The sequence below is a fragment of the Podarcis bocagei genome, assembly GCF_964188305.1.
Source record: "Podarcis bocagei genome assembly, chromosome: 13".
In the NCBI taxonomy this organism is placed as follows: domain Eukaryota; kingdom Metazoa; phylum Chordata; class Lepidosauria; order Squamata; family Lacertidae; genus Podarcis; species Podarcis bocagei.
The window spans coordinates 17,779,080-17,802,258 of NC_138138.1; the positions used below are offsets into that span (position 1 = coordinate 17,779,080).

General features: G+C 44.0%; 1 protein-coding gene and 1 long non-coding RNA gene across 3 annotated transcripts in view; one reads left to right on the forward strand and one right to left on the reverse strand.

The window, feature by feature from the left end:
- Window positions 1-5,428, reverse strand: part of LOC308571210 (RNA binding protein fox-1 homolog 1-like) — a 42,641-nt gene extending 37,213 nt beyond the window's left edge. Inside the window, exon 1 of one of the 2 annotated variants that reach the window (XM_081166749.1) lies at window positions 5,243-5,428. In XM_081166749.1, the coding sequence (XP_081022875.1) occupies window positions 5,243-5,329 (87 nt within the window). In that variant the 5' untranslated portion in view covers window positions 5,330-5,428. The remainder of the gene's footprint in view (window positions 1-5,242) is intronic. The other variant, XM_081166748.1, reaches the window with a different exon arrangement.
- LOC308571427 overlaps window positions 1-23,179 on the forward strand; it is a 43,077-nt gene that overhangs the window by 3,766 nt on the left and 16,132 nt on the right. The window contains exon 2 of the long non-coding RNA XR_014001421.1: window positions 18,751-19,094. This is a non-coding gene — a long non-coding RNA (uncharacterized lncRNA). The remainder of the gene's footprint in view (window positions 1-18,750; window positions 19,095-23,179) is intronic.

A 23,179-nucleotide genomic window follows, 5' to 3' on the forward strand; every position in this document is an offset into this window, starting at 1 on the left:
CACCACTGATTAAAAGACTCAGTTAGCAGGCAATGGGAAATACCCTTCTCTCTGAAACCCTGGACAGCTGCTGTTGCCAGTCAGAGTGGACAATATTTGTTGAGCTAAAGGCAACTTCCTATGTACCGTGATGCTAAAAAGTGAACAGGGTCTCCCACGAACTGTCAACAGCTTTAAAAAGGAGCAGCAGGTTATGTTCACATGAAAATTACTGTTATTTTAATATGACTTTTGCAGTAGATCTGCAGACATAGAACTGGACACACCTGGGTGGTGACTGCTCACATCTTGACATGTTAGCTGCAACTAGAGCCTGTCACAACTGGTGCACATTTCAGTAATCCAGCCAATACATTGGAGCTGACATAGAAATAATGTCGAGATATTTTTTTTTGCCACACCATCCAGTACTTAAATCACCTGGGGAAACTATAGTAACCCCACTTAGACTCCTGTCATGGACAAATATGGTAAGTTGCAGGATTTGGTGGCGGGGAGGGTAGTATTTGTCCCAGTTTCAGTTATTCAGCTTACAAGAGACCTGGTCCCAAACTATTGAGGTTCAGGGCTTTAGTATGTTTTCTGTGCCCTAAAGGAAGGAGAAGAGGTAGCCTTGCTTTTGGTGTGACTGCTAGCCTACAAAGTAAGGGCTCAGCCAACTGATACTAACTCAACGTTTGTCTTCAGACAAACTTGACCAGCAAAAAGGCTCTGGAATTAATATGCAGTGAATCAAACCATAAGGGGAATTTTCTGAGCTGTTCCTCACAGCCACACCAGGGGAATATGGAAGACCTTAAAGCAGGCATGTCCAAAGTCCATTTTGGGGGGCTAATTCGGCCCCCTGGCAGGTTTTATCCGGCCCCTGTGGCAGTTTCTTTATTGGGGACAAATCCTAAAAAACGCTCAAAAACTTTGGTCAGCCCTCACGCACATTCACTTAATCAAATCTGGCCCTCTTTGAAAAAAGTTTGGGCACCCCTGCTAAAGGGATGTCACCAGTCTTGTTCTCATAAAGTCTTTTATTTGCTATACATGAAGCAGCAATCATTAGTTGCTTCCTTGAGAGGTCTTGTGAAGGCTTGCGCTTTTGCTCAGGCAGGCTTGGACCCGGATTTACATGTTAGAACCCTCTGGTTTCCTTTCTATTTGCATTTATTTTATTTATCTATAAGAAATACTTCTATTCCACTGTATCATTCATATATATATATATATATATATATATATATATATATATATAATCACAGCAGTTTGCAACAATATAAAAACATGAAACCAGACAATAAAATCATAGGAAGTGAAAAAGAACAAATTAAAAGCAGAAAGAAATTAAACGCAAACAGCAATCGACATCTGTGAGGGGATGTACTCTTAATTGCCTGCATAGGCCTGGCAGAATAGGAAAGTTTTCAGCAGGTGTTTACAAGTTGGCACAGGGAGCACCCACTGAATTTCAAGTGGCAGTGTGTTCCGCAGGACTGGGCCAATGACACTAAAGGCTCAGTTTCTCATTGTTGTCAAAGGAGCTTCACCAATTCAGGGAATGAGCAAAGATACTCCTGCAGATGATCTCATGTGAAATAATAATAATCATCATCATCATCATCATACCCCGCCCATCTGGCTGGGTTTCCCCAGCCACTCTGGGCAGCTTACAGCACATATGTATGTGTTTGTAAATTGTTGTCTTAATTTGTTTTAGGTTGTGTTTTAATACTTTTGACGATATAGTCGTTGGTTTTCAGTGTGTGTATATATGTGTGTGTGTGTGTGTATCAATCCAAGTTTTTTGAAATGTTAAGCAGTTTCAAAGATAATAAAGAAATAAATACAGCAGTCCCACTTTGATTTCTACAGCTTGTGATCATGCCTTGTTCATGCCAGATCCATATGTGCAGAGGTTCTACCAAGCTGTTAGATTTCCTTCTTTTTGACAAAGCCCCAGCCTGCATAGCATCTGGAACACTTTTTATTCCAGCCACGGATGAGCACTGATGTTTGTATCAGCTTATCCCTTGCCAAATATACTTCAGTAGGATTTCCCCTGCAATTTTTCCCCTGAATATTTTCACACCTCTCACAATATGTGTGAAATGACAGATGCAAATATTTAGAAAGCCTGTCAAGATTCTCTGTTCTGCCAGCTTTTCGGTTGGCAATTAGGGCCGTCTGAGATATTATGAATGCATGAGGCAGAAAATCACAAAGCGGATGTCCTGTCCCTCTGCCTATACTAAAGCAACAACTGATCATTTGTAAACTTTTAATGGCACACGAAAAGGGGGCCTCTCAGGTCAGGTCTTTGGGGGGGGGGTTACTGGCAGCAAATACAGTGGAACCTCGCCTCCTTGGGAGGCAAACGTTCCGACTCCCGAACAATCGAAAACCAGAAGTGATTGTTATGATTTTTAAATGTTCTTTGGAAGCCAAACATCTGGCGTGGGTTCCGATTGGCTGCAGGAAGCTCCTGCAGCCAATCGGAAGCCACGCCTTGGTCCCCAAACCATTGCAGAAGTCGAATAGATTCCCAGAACAGATTAAGTTCAGGAACCAAGGTTTTACTGTAGTCAATTATTGATCAATTATCAATCGTGGCATTGATTACCATCAGCCATTTTGGTGTTGTTGTTGTTGTTTTGCCTCAGACACCAAAATGCCTCCGTTGCGCCACAGTTTATCATTGCTGCTGTTCCAAAGAGACATTCATATTCTGCTTTTGTTGACTCGTGACTCGTAGTTTTGTTGTCTCATTTTTTAAGTTGTGTCTTTTCATGGGTTTGAATCTACTACCGTCTAGTGTTCAAGGTTGCTCGCGAAACAAGTCACTTCTGTGTGTGACTTTGAGCACTTATTACAGCTGCGGTGGAAAAGGTGGGCTAAAAAAACATAGTTACAAAAAGGGGCACCGACTTGCACGACACATTGAGGCAGCCCAGAATCCCACCCCCTCAAGCGCACGAGCCCCCGCCTGTCGGTGGCGGGGGAGGCTCAGCCCCCTGCCCAAAAATATTGAGGGGGCCAGGGTCCCACCCTCTATAGTTGGTCCCCTGGTTACAAAAATAAAAGAAAATAAACTTGGGAGTTTAAACTTCTTTCACATGTGGTGGACATGCAGAAAAAGTTAAAGAATATTGGGAGATGATATATAATGAGATGAAAAAATTGTTTAAAACAATGTGCCCCACAAAAAACAGAGGCATTCCTGCTAGGAACGACAACAGCGGCTCGGATATTGTTAGCCCAAAAAATGGAGGGTGAATGAGGTCCCTAGTAAGGAGGATTGGCAACTTAACATGATAGAATATGTAGAGTTAGCAGAATAAGAGAGCAAGAAGAACAGGTATTTAAAGAGGGGTGGAATTTTATTTTATTTTTAGTAAGTGGAAAATAACTGTACACAGTTGAAAACGCTGACAGTATTAAGGTAAATTCAGCAGCTTAACATATTTAAAAGGGATGTAAAATGAGGTAATGATTTAGATGGATATACAAGAATATGTAGGAATTATGGGTAAATTAAAAGAACCTTGGAAGGGGAAGGAGGGAATGTATGTGTATCATGAAAGATGTTCATGTGGAAATGTAAAACCTGAAAACCTCAGTAAAAATTATCTAAGAAAATAAACTGGGAGTTCGGCTGCACTGTTCAGCAGATGAGGGTCACAGAGAGAAACTGTCAGCCACAAATCACTCTGCAGGAACCTCAGCTTTGTCACCTTTGAATCCTTTGTCCCTTGTGCACCAACGTTCATAATGCACACAAAAATAAAAAACACAGAGGGGAAAGAAGAAGCGAAAATATGGAAGCTGTGTCATTCGTCTCAGTGTGCAAAATACAGAGGGCCTGCCCAGCAGTGCATGTAGTTGCTGAGGGCAGCCATGTTGTTAAGGGCACCAGTGAAGTAGCTCAAAGTTCATGTGGTTGCACCTCAGCATAACCATGTGGGATCTTAAGGGGCACCACCCATGTGGTGAAACCAACCAGGTGTCAAAATATCTTTTACTAGGCCTGCAAATGCCACTTCATTTGCTCAGTAAAATTATTATTATTATTATTAATATTATTAATATTAATAATAATAATATTCACACGTGTCCCACCTTTCTTCCAAGATATTCAGCCTGAGCAGGGATAAAGTCTCTGGCTGCTTACTACACACCACACATTTAAAGCACATTTGCCCCCCAAAGAATCCAGGGTTCTGGGAATTGTAACTCTGTAAACTACAGTTCCCATGATTATTGTGGGGGGGGGGGGAGAGAGCTTTAAATGTATGGTCTGTACCCAGCCTATGAGGGAGATTAGAGCATTCATGTTAACCTGTGTATTGTTTCCTACAAGAATACAGTGGTACCTCGGTTTACGAACTTAATCCGTTCCAGAAGTCTGTTCTTAAACCAAAACCATTCTTAAACCGAGGTGCGCTTTCCCTAATGGGGCCTCCCGCTGCCGGTGCCCTTCCACCTTTCGGATTCTGTTCTTAGACCAAGGTAAAGTTCGCATACCAGGACACTACTTCCAGTTTTGCGGAGTTCGTAAACAGAATCGTTCGTAAACAGGGCTGTTCTTAAACTGAGGTACCACTGTACCAGAAATGACCCTTCACTCAGAAGGACTCAGATATGGCATGACATTTTAAAGAACCTGGAAGCCACCATCAGCTTAGGGGGCTTAAAGGCTTGTGGACATAACCAGAAGGCAGTGAGCCCCCAAGAGAGAGCCAGTTGCCAGAGTGTCCTTTCTCTTTATTCACATGTAATGTCTTCGTCTCCTTTCGGATTTATCTGGCTGCGTCCACCAAAGTCAGAGGCTGTTTTATGACACCACCATTTTAAACCGGCACGTAATTTAAATCCGCGGAGACTTCTCCCATTAGGTTTGCAGGGCCTTCCCGCTGACAGAGTCCATCTGCTCTACAGAACCCACAGAATCGGGTACAAAATGGACTGATCTCCGCGTTTCCCACCGGAGCCGTGAATATCTCTCCCCTTACAAGGAAAGGACTTTCTCTCTCTTTCTCTGAGCAATTCTGTAAAAATAACTCGTCGTGAACGAAGGGATTTATCGTTGCGGGAGACTTTATCAGCTGTCCCCCCTCAAGACCACCAGCCAGCCGCAACTGGGCCCTGTCAATGACACAAATCTTGCTCCCTTTCTCTCTCTCTCTCTCTCTCTCTCACACACACACACACACACAAACACACTTGCATGCATAGATAGGAAGGCAAACATTCGTACCTGAACCAGCCCGGAGTAACACTGGGGTGCCGGCGGGTAGACAGGCAGGCTGTAGGGGTGCAAAACCACAGCTGGAGGGGAGAGCATGGCACATAATAAAGTCAGGGCCCAACCACCCAGTCCCAAAAGTAGTCAAAAGCACCTCTGTCCAAACGGCTTTGGCACCAGCTGAGGGAGTGCTGAGTGGCAGATGGGACGGTGCCATTGAGAGACGCCAACAGCTGTTGAGAACACAAGCTCCCGTCACAAACTGCCTGGGCAAAAAGCATCTGCCCTGGGATACGGTCTCGCCAGGGACGTGCAATTTTACGAGGCACAAAGTCGACACGAGGTACGGAGGCAAACATGGCCTTTCCATTTATGTGTCGCTCGGCCACGCCGATGCTGCAAGTTCCACTTGATTTGTCAAGTTTTTGAGGGGTTGCGTATGGGTCATTTGTACAGCGGTACCTCGGGTTAAGTACTTAATTCGTTCCGGAGGTCCGTTCTTAACCTGAAACTGCTCTTAACCTGAAGCACCACTTTAGCTAATGGGGCCTCCTGCTGCTGCTGTGCCACCACAGCGCAATTTCTGTTCTCCTCCTGAAGCAAAGTTCTTAACCTGAAGCACTATTTCTGGGTCAGCGGAGTCTATAACCTGAAGCGTATGTAACCTGGAGCGTATGTAACCCGAGGTACCACTGTATTGGGATGTTTTGGGATGTGCTGGACACTGTAGAAGAGGGGTCAGCAAACTTTTTCAGCAGGGGGCCGGTCCACTGTCCCTCAGACCTTGTGGGGGGCAGTACTATATTCTGAAGGGGGAAAACGAACAAATTCCTATGCCCCACAAATAACCCAGAGATGCACTTTAAAGAATAGGGCTGAATCCCGGACCGTCAGCGGGCTGGATTTAGAAGGCTATTGGGCCGGATCCGGACCCCAGGCCTTAGTTTGCTTACCCATGCCTTAGGCCAGGGGTCAGCAAACTTTTTCAGTAGGGAGCCAGTCCACTGTCCCTCAGACCTTGTGGGGGGCCAGACTATTTTTTTGGGGGGGGCGAATTCCCATGCCCCACAAATAACCCAGAGATGCATTTTAAATTAAAGGACACATTCTATTCATGTAAAAGCACGCTGATTCCTGGACCATCCGCATGCCCGATTTAGAAGGCGATTGGGCCAGTTCTGCCCCCCGGGCCTTAGTTTGCCTACCCATGATGTAGAACCTATTCTTTTCGACTGTCCACTGTATAACCAGCTACGTAAACACATGTTACCCTCCCCACTTTGGGTAGTTTAACACCATGGCACAATGAAAATATCAGATTCTACTCGGAGGTAATTGCAAGGGTGGCTGAGTTTCTGTCAATAGTATCTCTTAGAGTGGCACTGTTTAGCAGGAAGACAATTCAATGAAAACTCCTGTTACTATATATCTTATATGGCTGTTTCTTTGTATATATGTTTTTAAAAAATGTACAGTCAAACCTCGGTTGTCAAACTTAATCCGTTCCAGAAGCCCGTTCAGCTTCCGAAACGTTTGACAACCGAGGTGTGGCTTCCGATTGGCTGCAGGAGCTTCCTGCACTCAAGCGGAAGCCGCGTCGGACGTTCGGCTTCTGAAAAATGTTTGAAAAATGGAGCATTTACTTCCGGGTTTTCATCATTTGGGAGCTGAAACGTTTCAAAACAGAGGCGTTCAGGATATGAGGTTTCACCATACAGTGGTACCTCAGGTTAAGTACTTAATTCGTTCCAGAGGTCCATTCTTAACCTGAAACTGTTCTTAACCTGAAGCACCACTTTAGCTAATGGGGCCTCCTGCTGCAACCGTGTGATTTCTGTGCTCATCCTGAAGCAAAGTTCTTAACCTGAAGCACTATTTCTGGGTTAGCAGAGTCTGTAACCTGAAGCGTATGTAACCTGAAGCATATGTAACCCGAGGTACCACTGTATTTGGATGTTTTAAGATTGTCTTTATCTGTAATGCCTATTAAAGGATTGGAGGAAGAAAGGAAGGGAGGGAGGAAGGATTGGGATTCATTTGCAGTTTATAGTAGTAGTAGTAGTAGTAGTAGTAGTAGTAGTAGTAATTTATTTATACCCCGCCCATCTGGCTGGGTTTCCCCAGCCATTCTGGATGGTTTCCACTGAATATTTAAAACAATACAGCATCAGACATTAAAAACTTCCCTAAACAGTTGTTTTTTAAAAGTAAAATAGTTTATTGCCTTTACATCTGCTGGGAGGGCGTTCCACAAGGCATGATTCAGACAACATACCCTCCAACATTTCTCCAATGATAATAGGGTCCTATTCCATGGTGGTGATGGTGGTGGTGGTGATAATTTTATTATTTATACCCCTCCCATCTGACTGGGTTGTCCCAGCCACTCTGGGCGGCTTCCAACTTGTATAAAAACATAATAGAACATTAAACATTTAAAAACTTCCCTATACAGGGCTGCCTTCAGTTGTCTTCTAAAGGTTGTCTAGTTACTTATCTCCTTGGCTCGGGAGTCACATAAAATTAGGGTTGCAATACATCTGTAATTTCCCAGACCTATTCTGGTGTAAATCTGCAAAAATGTCTCGACATATAGCAGCCTATGTTGGCAGAGCCACTTTTGCTGCTTTTCCATAAAAATAGGTAAAAAAATTGCCTTTTTTTGTAATTTTCCAAAAAAGCTTAACAGCTTTGCCAAAAAAGCTTGAAATACAGCAGCCCTACATAAGTCCATACCCTCCAACATTTCTCCGATGAAAATAGGGACACTTGAAAATGCTTAAGGCCCTCCAATTCCAACGTAAGCCTCAGACTCTTGCATAAATGTCAGCCTTTGAAATCACTGGGACCCACAGCTCAATTCTTTTTGTTTTATTTATTTATAGAATTATTTATAGACCACCCTTCATACAAAGTATCATGGTGCCGTACAACAAAACTGAAGTTCAAAAAGCATAAAATAGAAAATAATACAGAATGATTCTACAAATGAACCTCTATTCGGAAGACCACTGTGCTCAGTAGGGCTTACTGTACCTCTGAGTGGGGATGGGGGGGACAAATTTGATTCAGTTAGCATTTAAAACTGAATCTATCCAAAACTACATGAGAACTGAAACACAGCCCTCCTTAAAAATAGAAATACTAATCCCGATTTTGTCATGCAGTTCTCCAAGTAACCAAAGTTGACAAAAATTCATATATTAGGGGAGAATGTGCATTAAAAAAATAAATAGATTAGTCAAGTAATACACTGAAATATATTATATTAGGGGAAATTTCTTGCAAAGATATGTACATTAGTCAAAACTGCATGTAAAAAACATGTGTTTTTAAGAGAAATTCACACTAAAATGCTAGCAAATTTTCATGAGTATCTACAAAAAAATCAACAAATTGCTGCAGAATATTTCTTCAGTGGCTCCCCATCTGCAGAATACTTTCCTCAGAGAAGCTTACCTGGCGCCTTCATTACATATATTTAGGTGAGAAGCGAGAACATTTCTCTAAACCAGGCCTTTGGATGACTAAACAATCTATGGCCTTTAAAAGTGTGTTTGTGGGAGGCAGGTTATAGGTTTGTATTTCTGTTCTTCTGTTATGCATTGTATGGTATCTTTTTGTATTTTTATATGCCCTGCGACCTTTGGATGAAGGGCGGTCTACAAATTTAATAAATACAAATAAATAAAAAATAAATAACTGTGGAGAACCAGTTTTAAGATGGGGGGGGCGGGGAATGAGAAGCTGAGTGAACTGACCTTGGCACCTTTATCCCATGTGATAGGAATTTTATGGTTTTAGATATATAGTAATGTTCATAACTGCACATACATAGATCAGCACAGGAACCATTTTGATTCCTAAACTGACCAAATCCTTTCTCTGCAAGGTTAAAAATGGAAAAGCCTCCCCATTGTCTCTTCCTTTAATCTGTGTTTGAATAAGGTGTGAGCCTGTGACCTGGCCCAGGAAATAAGTATTTTAGCACTACAAAAGAATGGCCAGGCTCCCCAGAAAATCCAATCAAGTAACCTGCTAGACAGGAGATAAACAAGGACAAGAGAAAAACAACATTTAAATTTCTGTGATGTAGGTGGGATGTATCTGAGGGGTGGTCTTAGGTTACACCCCTTCTGTGATGTATGCATAATGTTTCTGGGGGTGGTCCTGATCTAGAGAAGGGGAATTTCAAAAGTCTTTATAAGGCCTTGCAGGCCATTGTTCTGGGTCCTCTTCCTCTCCTGCGTGTGAGGGGGGTACCCTGTTGCAACAGATCAATAAAGATCAAGCTTACTAGCTGCTTTGCTTCTCAATATTCTCTGGTTGGCCTCTGTTATTTTCTCCTACCAATAGGGAACCTATGTAAGGACTCTATATGGGCTCTTGGATACCCCATAAGGGAAAAGGGCATATTTTTATTTACAACAGATGGCGACCACGAAGGGACTTTTGGTTACCCGGATTCTGGAAACGAGGAAGGACTGGTTATCCAGCGCGCACCAGGCAGTTTGCCAGGAGGAATAGCCAGTCTTCCATCGGTCCCAGGGTCTGGCAATAACTTGGAGTTTCAGCGGGGCTAACCAGAGGAAGCAAAGCTTGATCAGGCCGGCCTTAAACAACCAGTCAAGAGATCCCGGGATCACCAGGACAGCGCTTGCGAAGTGAGTATGAGTAGGAAAAATGGGTAGTGGGGTGGGATTCTGCAAACCACAGCAAACCTATACTTCTCAAATCCTTACTTCTTTCCTCACTTTAACTCTTGAAAAAATTGCCTTCTACTCCTTTCTGTCCCCTCGATCTCAACACCAGCCTTAGCCCTTCGGAGTATGCCCAGGCAAAGGTTGTGTGTGATTTCTTCCACTTAACTCTGTATGCCAACCTATTCCTTCGGAGTTTTGCCCAGAAAGGTTGTGCAATTTCTTCTGCACTGAAAACTATAATTCCCAAAACTATAACTCCCAGGTGTAGCCGCACCTCTGCCATGGCGATCTTTGTTAGAGATGACCTGTGAGCGGAGAAAGCAAGGGCACCTGATTCCTTTCCTTCTTTGTCATTTCTGAGTCTCAATCTGGCATTGCAAGTGTGCAAGCGTTCAGTAGGGACTCTGAGTTAGATTGTAAAAGGCAGGGAGGTTGCTGTGAGTTGTAGAATAGAGATTAAGTGAGGTATCCCCAGGTTTTTCCCCTCGGAGATTTGTCCAGGTATCCCCAGGTTTTTTTTCCCTTGGATCCCCAAGTTTTCCCCTCGGAGATTTGTCCAGGTATCCCCAGGTTTTTTTCCCTTGGATCCCCAAGTTTTCCCCTCGGAGATTTGTCCAGGTATCCCCAGGTTTTTTTCCCTTGGATCCCCAAGTTTTCCCCTCGGAGATTTGTCCAGGTATCCCCAGGTTTTTTCCCTTGGATCCCCAAGTTTTCCCCTCGGAGATTTGTCCAGGTATCCCCAAGTTTTTCCCTTGGATCCCCAAGTTTTCCCCTCGGAGATTTGTCCAGGTATCCCCAGGTTTTTCCCATCGGAGATTTGTCCAGGTATCCCCAAGTTTTTTTTGTCCAGGTTTCCCCTTTTCCGGACCCTTCGGAGTTTTGCCCAGGTCCAAAACCCTTTTAATTGAAAATGGGTGCACCTCAGTCAAAAGAAAAATAGTCCCCAGACCCCTGGCGTGAAAGAAGCCCAGTTGGTGCTTACTTCCCGCCTGGACTCTGACAGTCCCCTTCAATTTGTGTTTAAGAAACGTTTTCCTGTGTTTAAATTGTACTTAGGCAACATCCAGCAGCTGCTTATCTTAAATGTGCCATCTAAAATAAAAATGCAAGCTTGCTCCAAATTCTAAATCTAAGGAAGCCATGTTGAACCTTATCAGTCTTAAAAACAAGACAAAATGGAGAATGAAGTGTGCAAATGTTTGTTATTTGAGAGAGGCTCTAAAAGAGAGTTTTTCTCCCAAGTGGTAAAATCCTGTATACGTGCTACTTGTGTTCTGAAAGGAAGATTACCCCACCTCCTTTCTCTAGTTTCAGTGGGGAGGGTGAATGGTAAATGATGATGTGTTGTAACTTTTGAGTTTGTGAGTACACCTGTGTTCCAGTCTAAGTTAACCTAATGTTTCTGCTGCAAAAGCCTAGTTGAGCCAACTGCTCTCTCAAGCTAAAATGCAGTGTATGTATTTCATTAAGCATATGCCTATCAAGAGAAAAACAACATTTAAATTTCTGTGATGTAGGTGGGATGTATCTGAGGGGTGGTCTTAGGTTACACCCCTTCTGTGATGTATGCATAATGTTTCTGGGGGTGGTCCTGATCTAGAGAAGGGGAATTTCAAAAGTCTTTATAAGGCCTTGCAGGCCATTGTTCTGGGTCCTCTTCCTCTCCTGCGTGTGAGGGGGGTACCCTGTTGCAACAGATCAATAAAGATCAAGCTTACTAGCTGCTTTGCTTCTCAATATTCTCTGGTTGGCCTCTGTTATTTTCTCCTACCAATAGGGAACCTATGTAAGGACTCTATATGGGCTCTTGGATACCCCATAAGGGAAAAGGGCATATTTTTATTTACAACACCCATAAACCCAAAATATTGGTATCCGTGTGTTTTATTATCCAAGAAATGGGGGATGCCATGCAAGTGGAATAGGCTCTTGCAGAAGATGACGGATTCCCCTTTGTTGGTGGCTTTTAAGCAGAGGCTGGAAAAGTCACCTCTCATGGGTCCTTTAGGAGCAGATTTCCCACATAAAGTGGGGGCAGCATTGGACAAGATGACCTCTAAAGTCCTTTCCAACTCATTGATTCTACCCCACCCTTTTATTTATTTTTAGTCCATCTCCTCATTATATATATACCTTCCCACTCTAAAATCTGGTGACGAAAATCTTCCATCTGGCATCATGGAACTTTGAAGTGTCAGGCATAGCCCTACTGGCTTTAGCCCAAACGTAGCAGAGTTTTCCTGCACAGCGAGGAAGCTAGTTGCGGCAGTAATGACTAGTCAGCTAGACTCAGAATAACTATTTACAGGATTTATTAAAAGGAAAAATAAAACCAGCAGAGTTTCTGCATACAAATAAAAGCAAAATAAATCCTCTCTTTCTCTCTCTCTCTCATAACCATACACAGCACTTCTAACTCCTAACACACCTCACATCAAACTGTGCTAGCAATCCCTAGATAACAGAGTTGAGTGCTGCTCGTTAACCAATCAGAGTGAGTAGTTTCTAGGTCAAGCAGACCTGGGCTTTCTGCCAAGAGTAAATTGACACCAGCTTGAGTTAATTGGTGAAGCTAGAATCTGCAAGTTTCCCACGAGAACCAATTAACAGAAACTGAACACCCCCTCACAGATTCTGCTGAACAATTAACTCCAAATACACCTATGTAGGAGATTATTTTTCCAGCAAACCTAAACCCTTGCACATACGCTTGTTCTTTATCTTTGCCAATGGTTTAGTTAACACATCTGCTACATTTTCTTCACTTGACACATAAGTACAGGTGATTACATTGTCTTGTACACAGCAACGTGCATTTTGGTATTTTACAGAGATATGTTTGGAACGCGATTTGAAACCCTCTGTTTTACTTAAGGTTATACAAGCTTGATTATCAATGTAAACTTGTACTGGTTCTCCACAATTCACATTTAAATCTGCTAACAAATGCTTGAAATAAATCACCTCATTGCACAATTCACTCAATGCGGCATACTCTGATTCCGTTGATGACACACTTACAACGTCTTGCTTGCGTGACCGCCAGCTGATTAAAGCTCCACCGACCATTATAACTAGTCCTGTGACAGATTTTCTATCTGGCAAATTTCCCCAGTCACTATCACAGTAGCAACTCAACATTTCATCCTCTGAAGAATTTAATTGTAACATATAGCCAATTGTCTGTTTGAGATACCTCAGAACTTGTTTTACCCCTTTCCAGGCATTTAGTGTGGGTTTTGAGACCAATCTACTTAATATGCCTACTGCATAGCTAATATCAGGTCTGGACCACTGTGCTAGATACAATAAACTTCCAATTACAGAGTGATATACATCAGGATGTTCAAATTCAGGACTCTCATCTGTGTGAAGTGTTTTTATGAAACCTGGATCCATAGGCACCGCTGCCCCTTTGCAATCCTGCATCCTGTATGTAGTCAGTAGTTGTTTAACTTTGTTCTGCTGACTAATTAGGCAGCTGCCATCTTGGGCCCAGCACACTTCCAACCCTAGATATGTCCTAACCGGGCCTAAGTCCTTCACTTTGAACTTACTGGACAATTGCTTGGCAAACCTTTTAGTTTGTTTATCTGTTTTACAGGCATACAATACATCATCTACATAAATCAGACAAAATTCTTGATCACTGCCTGTACCACGTACATAAACACAATTGTCAGCTGTACTCTGCTTGAAACCAAATGACACTAAGGCCTCATGGAAGCATTTGTTCCAAGATCTTGCAGCCTGTTTAAGACCATATAGAGCTTTGTTTAATTTCAACACTCTATTGGAACCTGTCTCATAACCAGGCGGTTCGGCTAGATACAGGTCTTCTGATATTGGTGCATGTAAATATGCAGTCTGAATGTCAAAATGGTTTAACAGGAGTTTTCTCTTTGCTCCAAGCGTTAAAAGCAGCCTTACACTGTCCCCCTTAGCAGTAGGGGAAAAAGTCTCGTCATAATCTTTTCCAGGCCTCTGAGAGTATCCTTGAGCAACTAAACGAGCTTTGTATTTGTACTCTCCTGTCACCAGAGGTTTAAGTTTGTACACCCACCTGCAGCCTACAATCTTTGCCCCCTCAGGCGCTGCTACTGGTGTAAAAACCTTGTGCTCATTCAGAGAGGACATCTCTTCCTCCATTGCCTGTTTCCAGCGCTCTGCCTCCTCTTTTGGTAACTTTAACACCTCCTGAAAACTCTTGGGTTCTGCAATTACACTAAACACATTTGCAGTATCAGGAGAAAAACGCACCGGAGGCACTCCTTTGTTTTGTCTTTTAGATCTTCTGGGAGAAAATTTTTCTTCTGACCCACTTTCCTCTTCAGAACTGCGACCTCTCTTTTGTTGCTTAGCAACTGGTCTCTGGCTAACTCCACTTTCTTGAGAGCTCTTATCTGAACTTTCCTCCCCCTCAGACTCTGATTCTCTGTGTCTACCTTCAGAGTCATGGAGCTCCTGGGAAGGTTCAAACCAAACCTCAGTATTGGCATGTAGTCTCTCCCAGCCACTATGTTCACAAAAACTGGCATTCCTGGAGATCACAATGCCATTTGACCCTTCAGCAAAGCGGAAACCTTTTCCCAGCTCCTGGTAACCCACAAACACTAACTGTTTGGTCTTAGGATCTCCCTTCTTTCTCATTTGTTTCGGAATTAATACCCAGGCTTTTGATCCAAACACATGCAAATGGTCAATTTTAGGTTTTTTCTGAAACAATTTAAAGTACGGGGTTGTACCTATTGTTTGATGGAAGAGCCTATTTTGGAGATAACACGCGGTGAGCATGCTCTCCCCCCAATAAGACATGGGTAAATCAGCATCATCAAGCATGGCAAACATCATATCTTGTAAAGATCTGTTTTTTCGCTCTGCAACGCCATTCTCCTCTGGGGGAAAAACGTTCGTTTTTCTATGCCCAATGCCACGCTTTTGTAACCAATCTTTAAAGGCATTTGACATAAATTCGCCACCTCTGTCCGTCTGAATCCTTTTGAGTTTAACAGACAGAAATCTTTCCACAGATGCCACCCAGCCTTTAAACTTAGTGAACACGTCACCCTTATTCTTCATGGGAAAAACCCAAGAGTAACGCGTGGCGTCATCCACAATTGTTAGTGAAAAGCGCGCTCCACCCCTGCTTACAGCAAATGGACCAATTACGTCCATGTGAACCAGCTGTAGCGGTGACTCACTAACTCTGTCGCTTCTGGGGTAAGAGACTCTGTGGGTTTTAACCTTTTTACAGACATTACAATCAAGGTACTTGTTACAACTCTTTAAATTACCCCCATCAGCCAATTCAGACATTTTTAGTACACTTTTCCAGCAAGCATGCCCCATTTTCCTATGCAATAAGTGCACACAGTTGTCATGTATAGCTTTGTTATTCACTGCAGGCTGAGATTTACTGACTACTGCTGCAACTTGAGATCCTGCTTTAAGCCAAAACAAGCCTCCCTCTGACTTAGCAGTGCCTAAAATCTCACCAGCCTTTTTAATAATGCAACTGTCTCCTTCAAAATGCACTTTAAACCCAGCTTTTAGCAAACAATCTACAGACATCAGATTGCTCCTTAATGAAGGCACACAAAGTACATTTTGCAGGCATTCACGAAGACAAGGAACAAAAACTGCACCCCCCGAAATCACTTCGGAAGTACTTCCGTCTGCTAGAGCCACCTGGCTGCGCTGTGCTGAGTTCTTGGAAACAAACAATTCATCTGAATTCACGATGTGGCGAGACGCTCCCGAATCGACCACCCAGACTGCTTGTTTCTCATCAGCAATCTTGACCTCGCCGGTCACCAGCTGAGCCGACTGTTTTTGTTTGAAGAATTTCTTTTTATGCTGCTGCTGCTGCTGATCTCGTCTCTGCTCCTGCACCGGCAACTGAGACTTGACCAACTCCGGACATTGTCGTTTTAGATGCGCTGAAGACCCACATCGGAAACAACGCCTAACAGCAAACGCTGACTCCTCACCGGTACGCTGCTTTTGCTTCACCTCTGGCACGGCATGAGAACTCCTTCCAAACCGTCCACCTGTAGAAGCCTCTGCAGCCAACAACCTTTCTTGCCTCTTCTGCCATTCTTCAATCAAACGCCCAGTAACGTAACTGACTGATAAATCACGCTCCTGTATGCCTTCTAGAGACAAAACTAAATTATCCCAGCTTTCCGGGAGAGAACTCAAAATAATAGCCACCTTCTCCTGCTGGTCTAATGCACAGTCTCTTTCCTGTAACGCAGAAAACTTTAACTGTAAACTGTGTAGGTGTTCCTGCATTGTAACCCCAGGCTGTAACATTGCCTTGTACAATGCCTTGCGAATGAACAGCTTGGAAACCGCTGTCTCACGCACATGGAGTTCTTTAAGTGCTTGCCACACACCTCTAGCTGTCTTGATTCCCCTCACATACGGCAACTGGGAATCTTCCAGCCCCAAGACAATTGTGGCCCTTGCTCTTTGGTCTTTATCGAGGTCTTCATCATCAGGCTTCGTAGGAAACTTACTCACCACTTGCCAGAGACGATCCCTCTGCAGCACTGCCTGCATGCGTTCCGACCACAGCAAGTAATTGGAGTCATTCAGACGCTCAAAAGCCATCTGACCTGGTTGTGAGGCCATCTTGAGAGCGATGTCCCTGGAACCCGGAACCAGCTACTCACGACCACCGAGAGAGAAAACAGGAACTACAGCACCCAGCACTCACACGCTGCAGCTGTTGTCCTTGTGTCCGCTGCGTCACCAGCTCACCACGGTCAGGAACCAGCCAGAGAACAACAACTTCTGGAACTACTGGAACCAACGCCGTTGATGCTGACACCACCGCAACTCAGGCTGGCAGCACAATGCCCATAACCTCATGGAACTTTGAAGTGTCAGGCATAGCCCTACTGGCTTTAGCCCAAACGTAGCAGAGTTTTCCTGCACAGCGAGGAAGCTAGTTGCGGCAGTAATGACTAGTCAGCTAGACTCAGAATAACTATTTACAGGATTTATTAAAAGGAAAAATAAAACCAGCAGAGTTTCTGCATACAAATAAAAGCAAAATAAATCCTCTCTTTCTCTCTCTCTCTCATAACCATACACAGCACTTCTAACTCCTAACACACCTCACATCAAACTGTGCTAGCAATCCCTAGATAACAGAGTTGAGTGCTGCTCGTTAACCAATCAGAGTGAGTAGTTTCTAGGTCAAGCAGACCTGGGCTTTCTGCCAAGAGTAAATTGACACCAGCTTGAGTTAATTGGTGAAGCTAGAATCTGCAAGTTTCCCACGAGAACCAATTAACAGAAACTGAACATGGCATGCTGGCAGCCACTGCTTAATATGCTTCTTTGCACTCCTGGGAGATCTGGGGGCTTGTTTGCTTCTTTTGAAAGAGAACAGTTAAGGCTTTCCCCTCCCTCTCCACAAGCTTTCCATTATTCTTATCTGCTTTATCGCTGCTGCTTTAATGCCAGGTCTGGGGTTTGTTACTGTTTTCCCTCCATTGTTTTATTTGCTGTTTTATCACTGCCTGATTTTATCTGTATTGTTAATTGCACCCCGTTTGGGAAGCTGTTGGAGTGAAAAAGCAGGCTAAAAATTGCCTAAAACAAACAAGCCATTCAGGACAGCTAACACCGTAAGAGCTGTACAAGGTTTCCACTTTTTCTTTTAAGAGATCTTTGTATCTAACCCTTTGTTCCACTCTCCAGGTGGTGGTTAATTGTGTGGCCAGGAAATCAATCAGCACGACTCTCTGCTGCCACCTCAAGTCTAATACGGATATTAAAAAGTTCATAAGAAAGCAAAGGAAGCTGCGCTCTCTCTTTTTGGGGGTCAAGCAAAATGTCAAAAAATAATGAGCAAGGTTTCGGGTTCTTCCTCATGCTGGGTGCTAAGCAGGGCAAGGAGAGAGAAAAATATGGTGATGTTGAAGTCACAGGCAGGCATAGGCAAACTCCGCCCTCCAGCTGTTTTGGGACTACAACTCCCATGATCCCTAGCTAAGAGGACCAGTGGTCAGGGATGATGGGAATTATAGTCCCAAAAAACATCCAGAGGGCAGAGTTTGCCTATGCCTGCCACAGAGTCGTCACAGTCTTAATAAAGGTAAAGGTAAAGGGACCCCTGACCATTAGGTCCAGTCGTGGCCGACTCTGGGGTTGCGGCGCTCATCTCACTTTATTGGCCGAGGGAGCATACAGCTTCCGGGTCATGTGGCCAGCATGACTAAACCACTTCTGGCGAACCAGAGCAGCACACGGAAATGCCGTTTACCTTCCCGCCGGAGCGGTACGTATTTATCTTTGATGTGCTTTCAAACTGCTAGGTTGGCAGGAGCAGGGACTGAGGAACGGCAGCTCACCCTGTTGCGGGGATTTGAACTGCCAACCTTCTGATCAGCAAGTCCTAGGCTCTGTGGTTTAACCCACAGTGCCACCCACATCCCTCACAGTCTTAATAATGGAGACTAAAAATGCAGACTTCGTGGCTGACATCAACTAAATGTTTTTGTCCTTCTCTGCCCCTCAAACATCTAGTCAAAAAACTTCTGAAGATCTCTACAGCTAGCAGACCCTCCAAGTGTCCCTATTTTCCAGGGGGCAGTCCCAGATGCACAGAAGCCATCCCAGTTTCTGATTGAACCCAGAATGTCCCGCTTTCCCTTAGGATGTCCCCGTTTTCATCGGAGAAATGTTGGAGGGTATGAGGCCTACCTGTTCCTCTTACTTGCTTGCAGGAGAAGGCAGCTTTACTGCTTCATCGGTGAAAGGTTTTGTTTTTTGTCTTTTTGTGTTTTGTTTTACCGGCTGCAGGCGACCCTGACAAGAGTGGCTGCGCATGCAAAGTCCCTCCTCCCCCCAATACCCCATGGCCCACATTTGCCAGTACCCAAGGCCCACTTTTGCGAGGTGCAGAGCAAGACAAACTAGCAACACAGGTCTCCGGAGAAGACCAAAGAGCCTTGAGGACCAGAAGAAACTCCAGTTTGTTTGGTCCTTCTTGTTACCAGCCTGGAGGCTCGGTTCTGTGAAGAGGTTAAGACACTAACAGCATTATTCGCCTTTCTTTTGACCTGGTAAGAAACTCTGAATGTGTGCACTTGCTGCCCACCTGCTGCTGACCCCACCAGCATCACAACACCAATCAAAACACCCAGGTACTCCAAGTGACCCTTTCATAAATAGGGGGAAGTTTCTGTTTCTTGATACTTGTGGCTGGAAAAATCCCTCTCAGTTTTGTTCATTTTGCCTTCTGGGGAAGATACGATATATGATATACGATAAATCTTTATTGTCACTGTCCTATGCAGGACAATGAAATTGAAAAACTACATAAAACTACATAAAATCTACATAAAACATTCTAAAACCCCTAAAAACTCTAAAACCCCATTTTAAAATACACTATACTATAGAACCCCCTTATGCTGCGTTTAGAACCAGAATTGCATTTGCGTAGAAACTGTTTCTCAGGCGGCTAGTCCTGGCCTTTATAACCCTATACCTTCTTCCAGAAGGCAGAAGCTGAAAGAGATCATTTCCTTTTTCAAAAACGATGATCACGAGTGTTAAGTTGTGGGCAAACATATCAGACGACACAGTGATTCTTCAAACAGCTCTTCTTTATTCAGATGCCAGAACAGAACTAAACTGAGGGGCTCAGTCAGCCTGCTTATATAGAGCTCCAGAACAATGTAACTGTTGCCATTTTCTAAAACTATCCAATCACCGAATGTCACTTTTCGATCCTTCATTTGCATACAAAACTATCCAATCACTGAATGTCACTTTTCGATCCTTCATTTGCATAACTATCTACAGTATCCCCCTGCTGGCCCAGGGTGAGAACTTCAGTACATAACAACGAGCATTCATTCAAGTTAGTCAAGAATCCAACCTTCTGTGTTTTCAAAAAGTTAAGCAGCTGATGGAAGAGGGCAGACATACCTTGGCCTTTCAACATTCGCCACATGTAAATTGGTGCATAGGGACACAGATCTGCTCCCTTCCACCATGATAGAGGAACATGTAAATTTGCGGGTTCTGTGTTTCCCATTTTTCCAATCTTAAATTCAGTTTTCCACATCAATTTGCTTTTTTTAAAAAAGAAAAACCTTCATGAAACTTCAGAAGCAGTTTCATACGAATTTCTCTTTATACCACTGCATGCAATTTTGACTAATATACAATTTTTTTTAATTTGCCGCACAGCTTGGGGCAAGAATGCTTTTTAGATGTTACTTTCACAAACAGATGCATTTTCACGTGCACCTGATTCTGTGTATTTGTGTGCACAATACTTGGCTGGGGGACCGCATTGCAAACTTTGGAAAACCACACATTGTGAAGGACGGTCATGTTTCAAATTACATCTTGTTTTGAAAACGGCGAATGAGGTGGGTTTGCCTTTAAACGAGAACGGAATGAAATTACCCTGTCCCCTCGCCAGCCATAGCCATCTGTCCCGAATTCTAAGATATTGCTGGATGTTAGAACTGTAGCGTTTTGCAATTACGTGTATAAACAGATTCAGCGAGTGATTAAAGTGTTCCTATATTAGGATGCAGTTATGGTCACCTTGCTCCTACACAACACAGGAGGAGGAAGGGCAGAAGAGGCTACCGCAGAATCATGGAATCGTTGCGTTGGAAAGGGACTCTGAGGGTCATTAGTCCAACCCCCAGCAATACAGCCCACAGCCGTCCCTGGGTGAGCTCAAACCACCAACCTTCTGGTTAACAACCAGATCCACTGACCCACTGCACCACAACAGAGTTGGAAGCCCCCTCATAGAGCCTTAAGTGGCGTGATGGGAACATACAGTCATATGTGGTGGGATTGTCCTTTAGTTAACGAATTTTGGAAGCAGATTGGTATACAAATATTGGGAATTGTGGGTAGGAAGGTGGGAATATCTAAATTAATGGTTCTTATTAGTCTGAGTAGTACCGAGTTATAAACAAAAGAGGAATGTAAATGGGTAAAATTGATGGTAACTGCAGCCAGATAGGTTATAGCGAGTAATTGAAAAAATGCAGAAGAGTTAGGGATGAACCAATGGAGGAAAAAACTGAATAATATACACAGAATGAAAGGGTTTAAGGTCAGTGAGAAAGAGGAAGTTTGGCTTGAGAAGATATTGAATTATTTGGGTAGGTTTGAACAATTTGGGGCAATTAAAATGTTAAAAGTTAAATAAACCTTGTGGATGGAGGAGTGTTAACGTATATAAAATTGTACATATGGTTGATTTGAAGATGTTATTATTGATGATGTATACCCAATGTACCAGCCGCATGGGGGGGGGGGTTTCACTGTTTGTGTTTTGGGTGTTGGTAAAATAAATAAATAAATATATTTTAAACATTTTTTAAAAAAGTGGGGAAACTCTGGCCCCTCACACCAAATTTGGCCAGTGAGGCTGTCCCAGACAAGGCAGGCCCACTCACCAGGCACTCAACATAAAGCGTGGAACTCTCACCAACCCAAACCCGGGTCTAAGCGGAATGGAAACCCCCGTTAGAGCAAAGTTCCCTCCCCGCCGCCTTTCCATTTCAGAAGCAGTTTCAGCACAAAACCCCTTCCTCCATCGGCAAGGGGCTTGCACTAAATCCTACCAAAACCGAGGGATTAAAGTGAGTTTGGACTTCAAAGCGGCTCAGAGGCAGCAAAAGAAAAAGGGTCTTCGCTTTCGCAGCTGTTTCAAGGCAAAACCTCTTTGGGACTTCAAAGCACAAAATCCCCTGATGCCACCAGGCGATTGATAGGCAGTGGAAGGGGGGGGAGCCTCATAAATATCTGGCCTGTGACCCCAAAAAGGTCCCCATCCTTATTGGGGGCCATCCAGTTGAACCTCCTCCTGGACAAAGAGCTGCCCAGACTTTGCCAAAACACCTCCAGCCACCCCTCTCGTTTCATTGTAAAACTGCTCTTCCCAGTTAAGAGCATTTCTCCCAATGGTCATTCAAAATCTGCACTCCTGTAACTTAAGCCCATAAGATCTAGGCCACATTCATGCCAGAATACCCTCCAAGTGTCACGATTTTCCAGGGACTATCTTGGAATTACACAGCCTCTGCTACCAGCCTCCTTCCTTGGGAAGGTTGTAACAGGTGCTGGAGAGCAGGCGAGGAGAAGACTGAGAAATGTCCCTGTTTTCACCTGAGGAATGTTGAATGATATGGCCCTACATTTTTGAGATGTAGTTTGTTCAAGGTGCTTAAGAGTTGTTAGGACGCGGGTGGCGCTGCGGTCTAAACCACAGAGGCTAGGACTTGCCGGTCGGAAGGTCAGCGGTTCGAATCCCCGTGACGGGGTGAGCTCCCGTTGCTCGGTCCCTGCTCCTGCCAACCTAGCAGTTCAAAAGCACAATGTGCAAGTAGATAAGTTTACCTTCTGGCAGGAAGGTAAACGGCATTTCCATGCGCTGCTTTGCTTTGCCAGAAGCAGCTTAGTCATGCTGGCCACATGACCCAGAAGCTGTACGCCGGCTCCCTCAGCCAGTAAAACAAGATGAGCGCCGCAACCCCAGAGTCATCTGCGACTGGACCTAATGGTCAGGGGTCCCTTTACCTTTACCTTTACCCTTTAAGAGTTGTTGGGTGACCCTTATTCCCCTGGCAGAGCTCCAAATTCCAGGGTGGTATAACAATCAATTCCTCTTCTCTGGGAATCAAAGCTCTAGAAGAGGAATAGGGGCCACCCAACAACTCTCAGCATCCTTAACAAACTACAGCTCCCACAATCCTTCAGGAGAAGCCATGACTGTTTATAAAGAGATATCACAGTGCTTTAAATGCATGGCATGAATGTGACCCTAGCTTTGTCTACTGGAAAAGCAGAGACCCAGCCTTTGACCTCTTCTGTATAGTAGCTCTTCAGTTTAATAAACAAATGCAATAGGTAAGGGGGGGCAGGAACGGGCTAAGCCAATGGTAGCGACCAGGACCCCACGATCATCACCTGAGGCCCTTCCTCGTGTGCCTCTTCCGCAACAGGTCTGGAGAACGGGCCTTTTCTGTGGTGGCTCCCTGCTTGTGAAATCGTCTCCCCAGGGAGGCATGGCCGGCACCTTCATTACATATATTTAGGCACCAAGCAAAAACATTCTTCTTCTTCTAGACATTTGGCTAATTGAACAATCAATGGTCTTTTTAAAATGCGGGTGTGGGGTTTTTTTATATTTAAGCATTTTTGTGTTTTTGTATTGAAAACTGGCCTGACGTCCTTAGAGGAAGAGTGA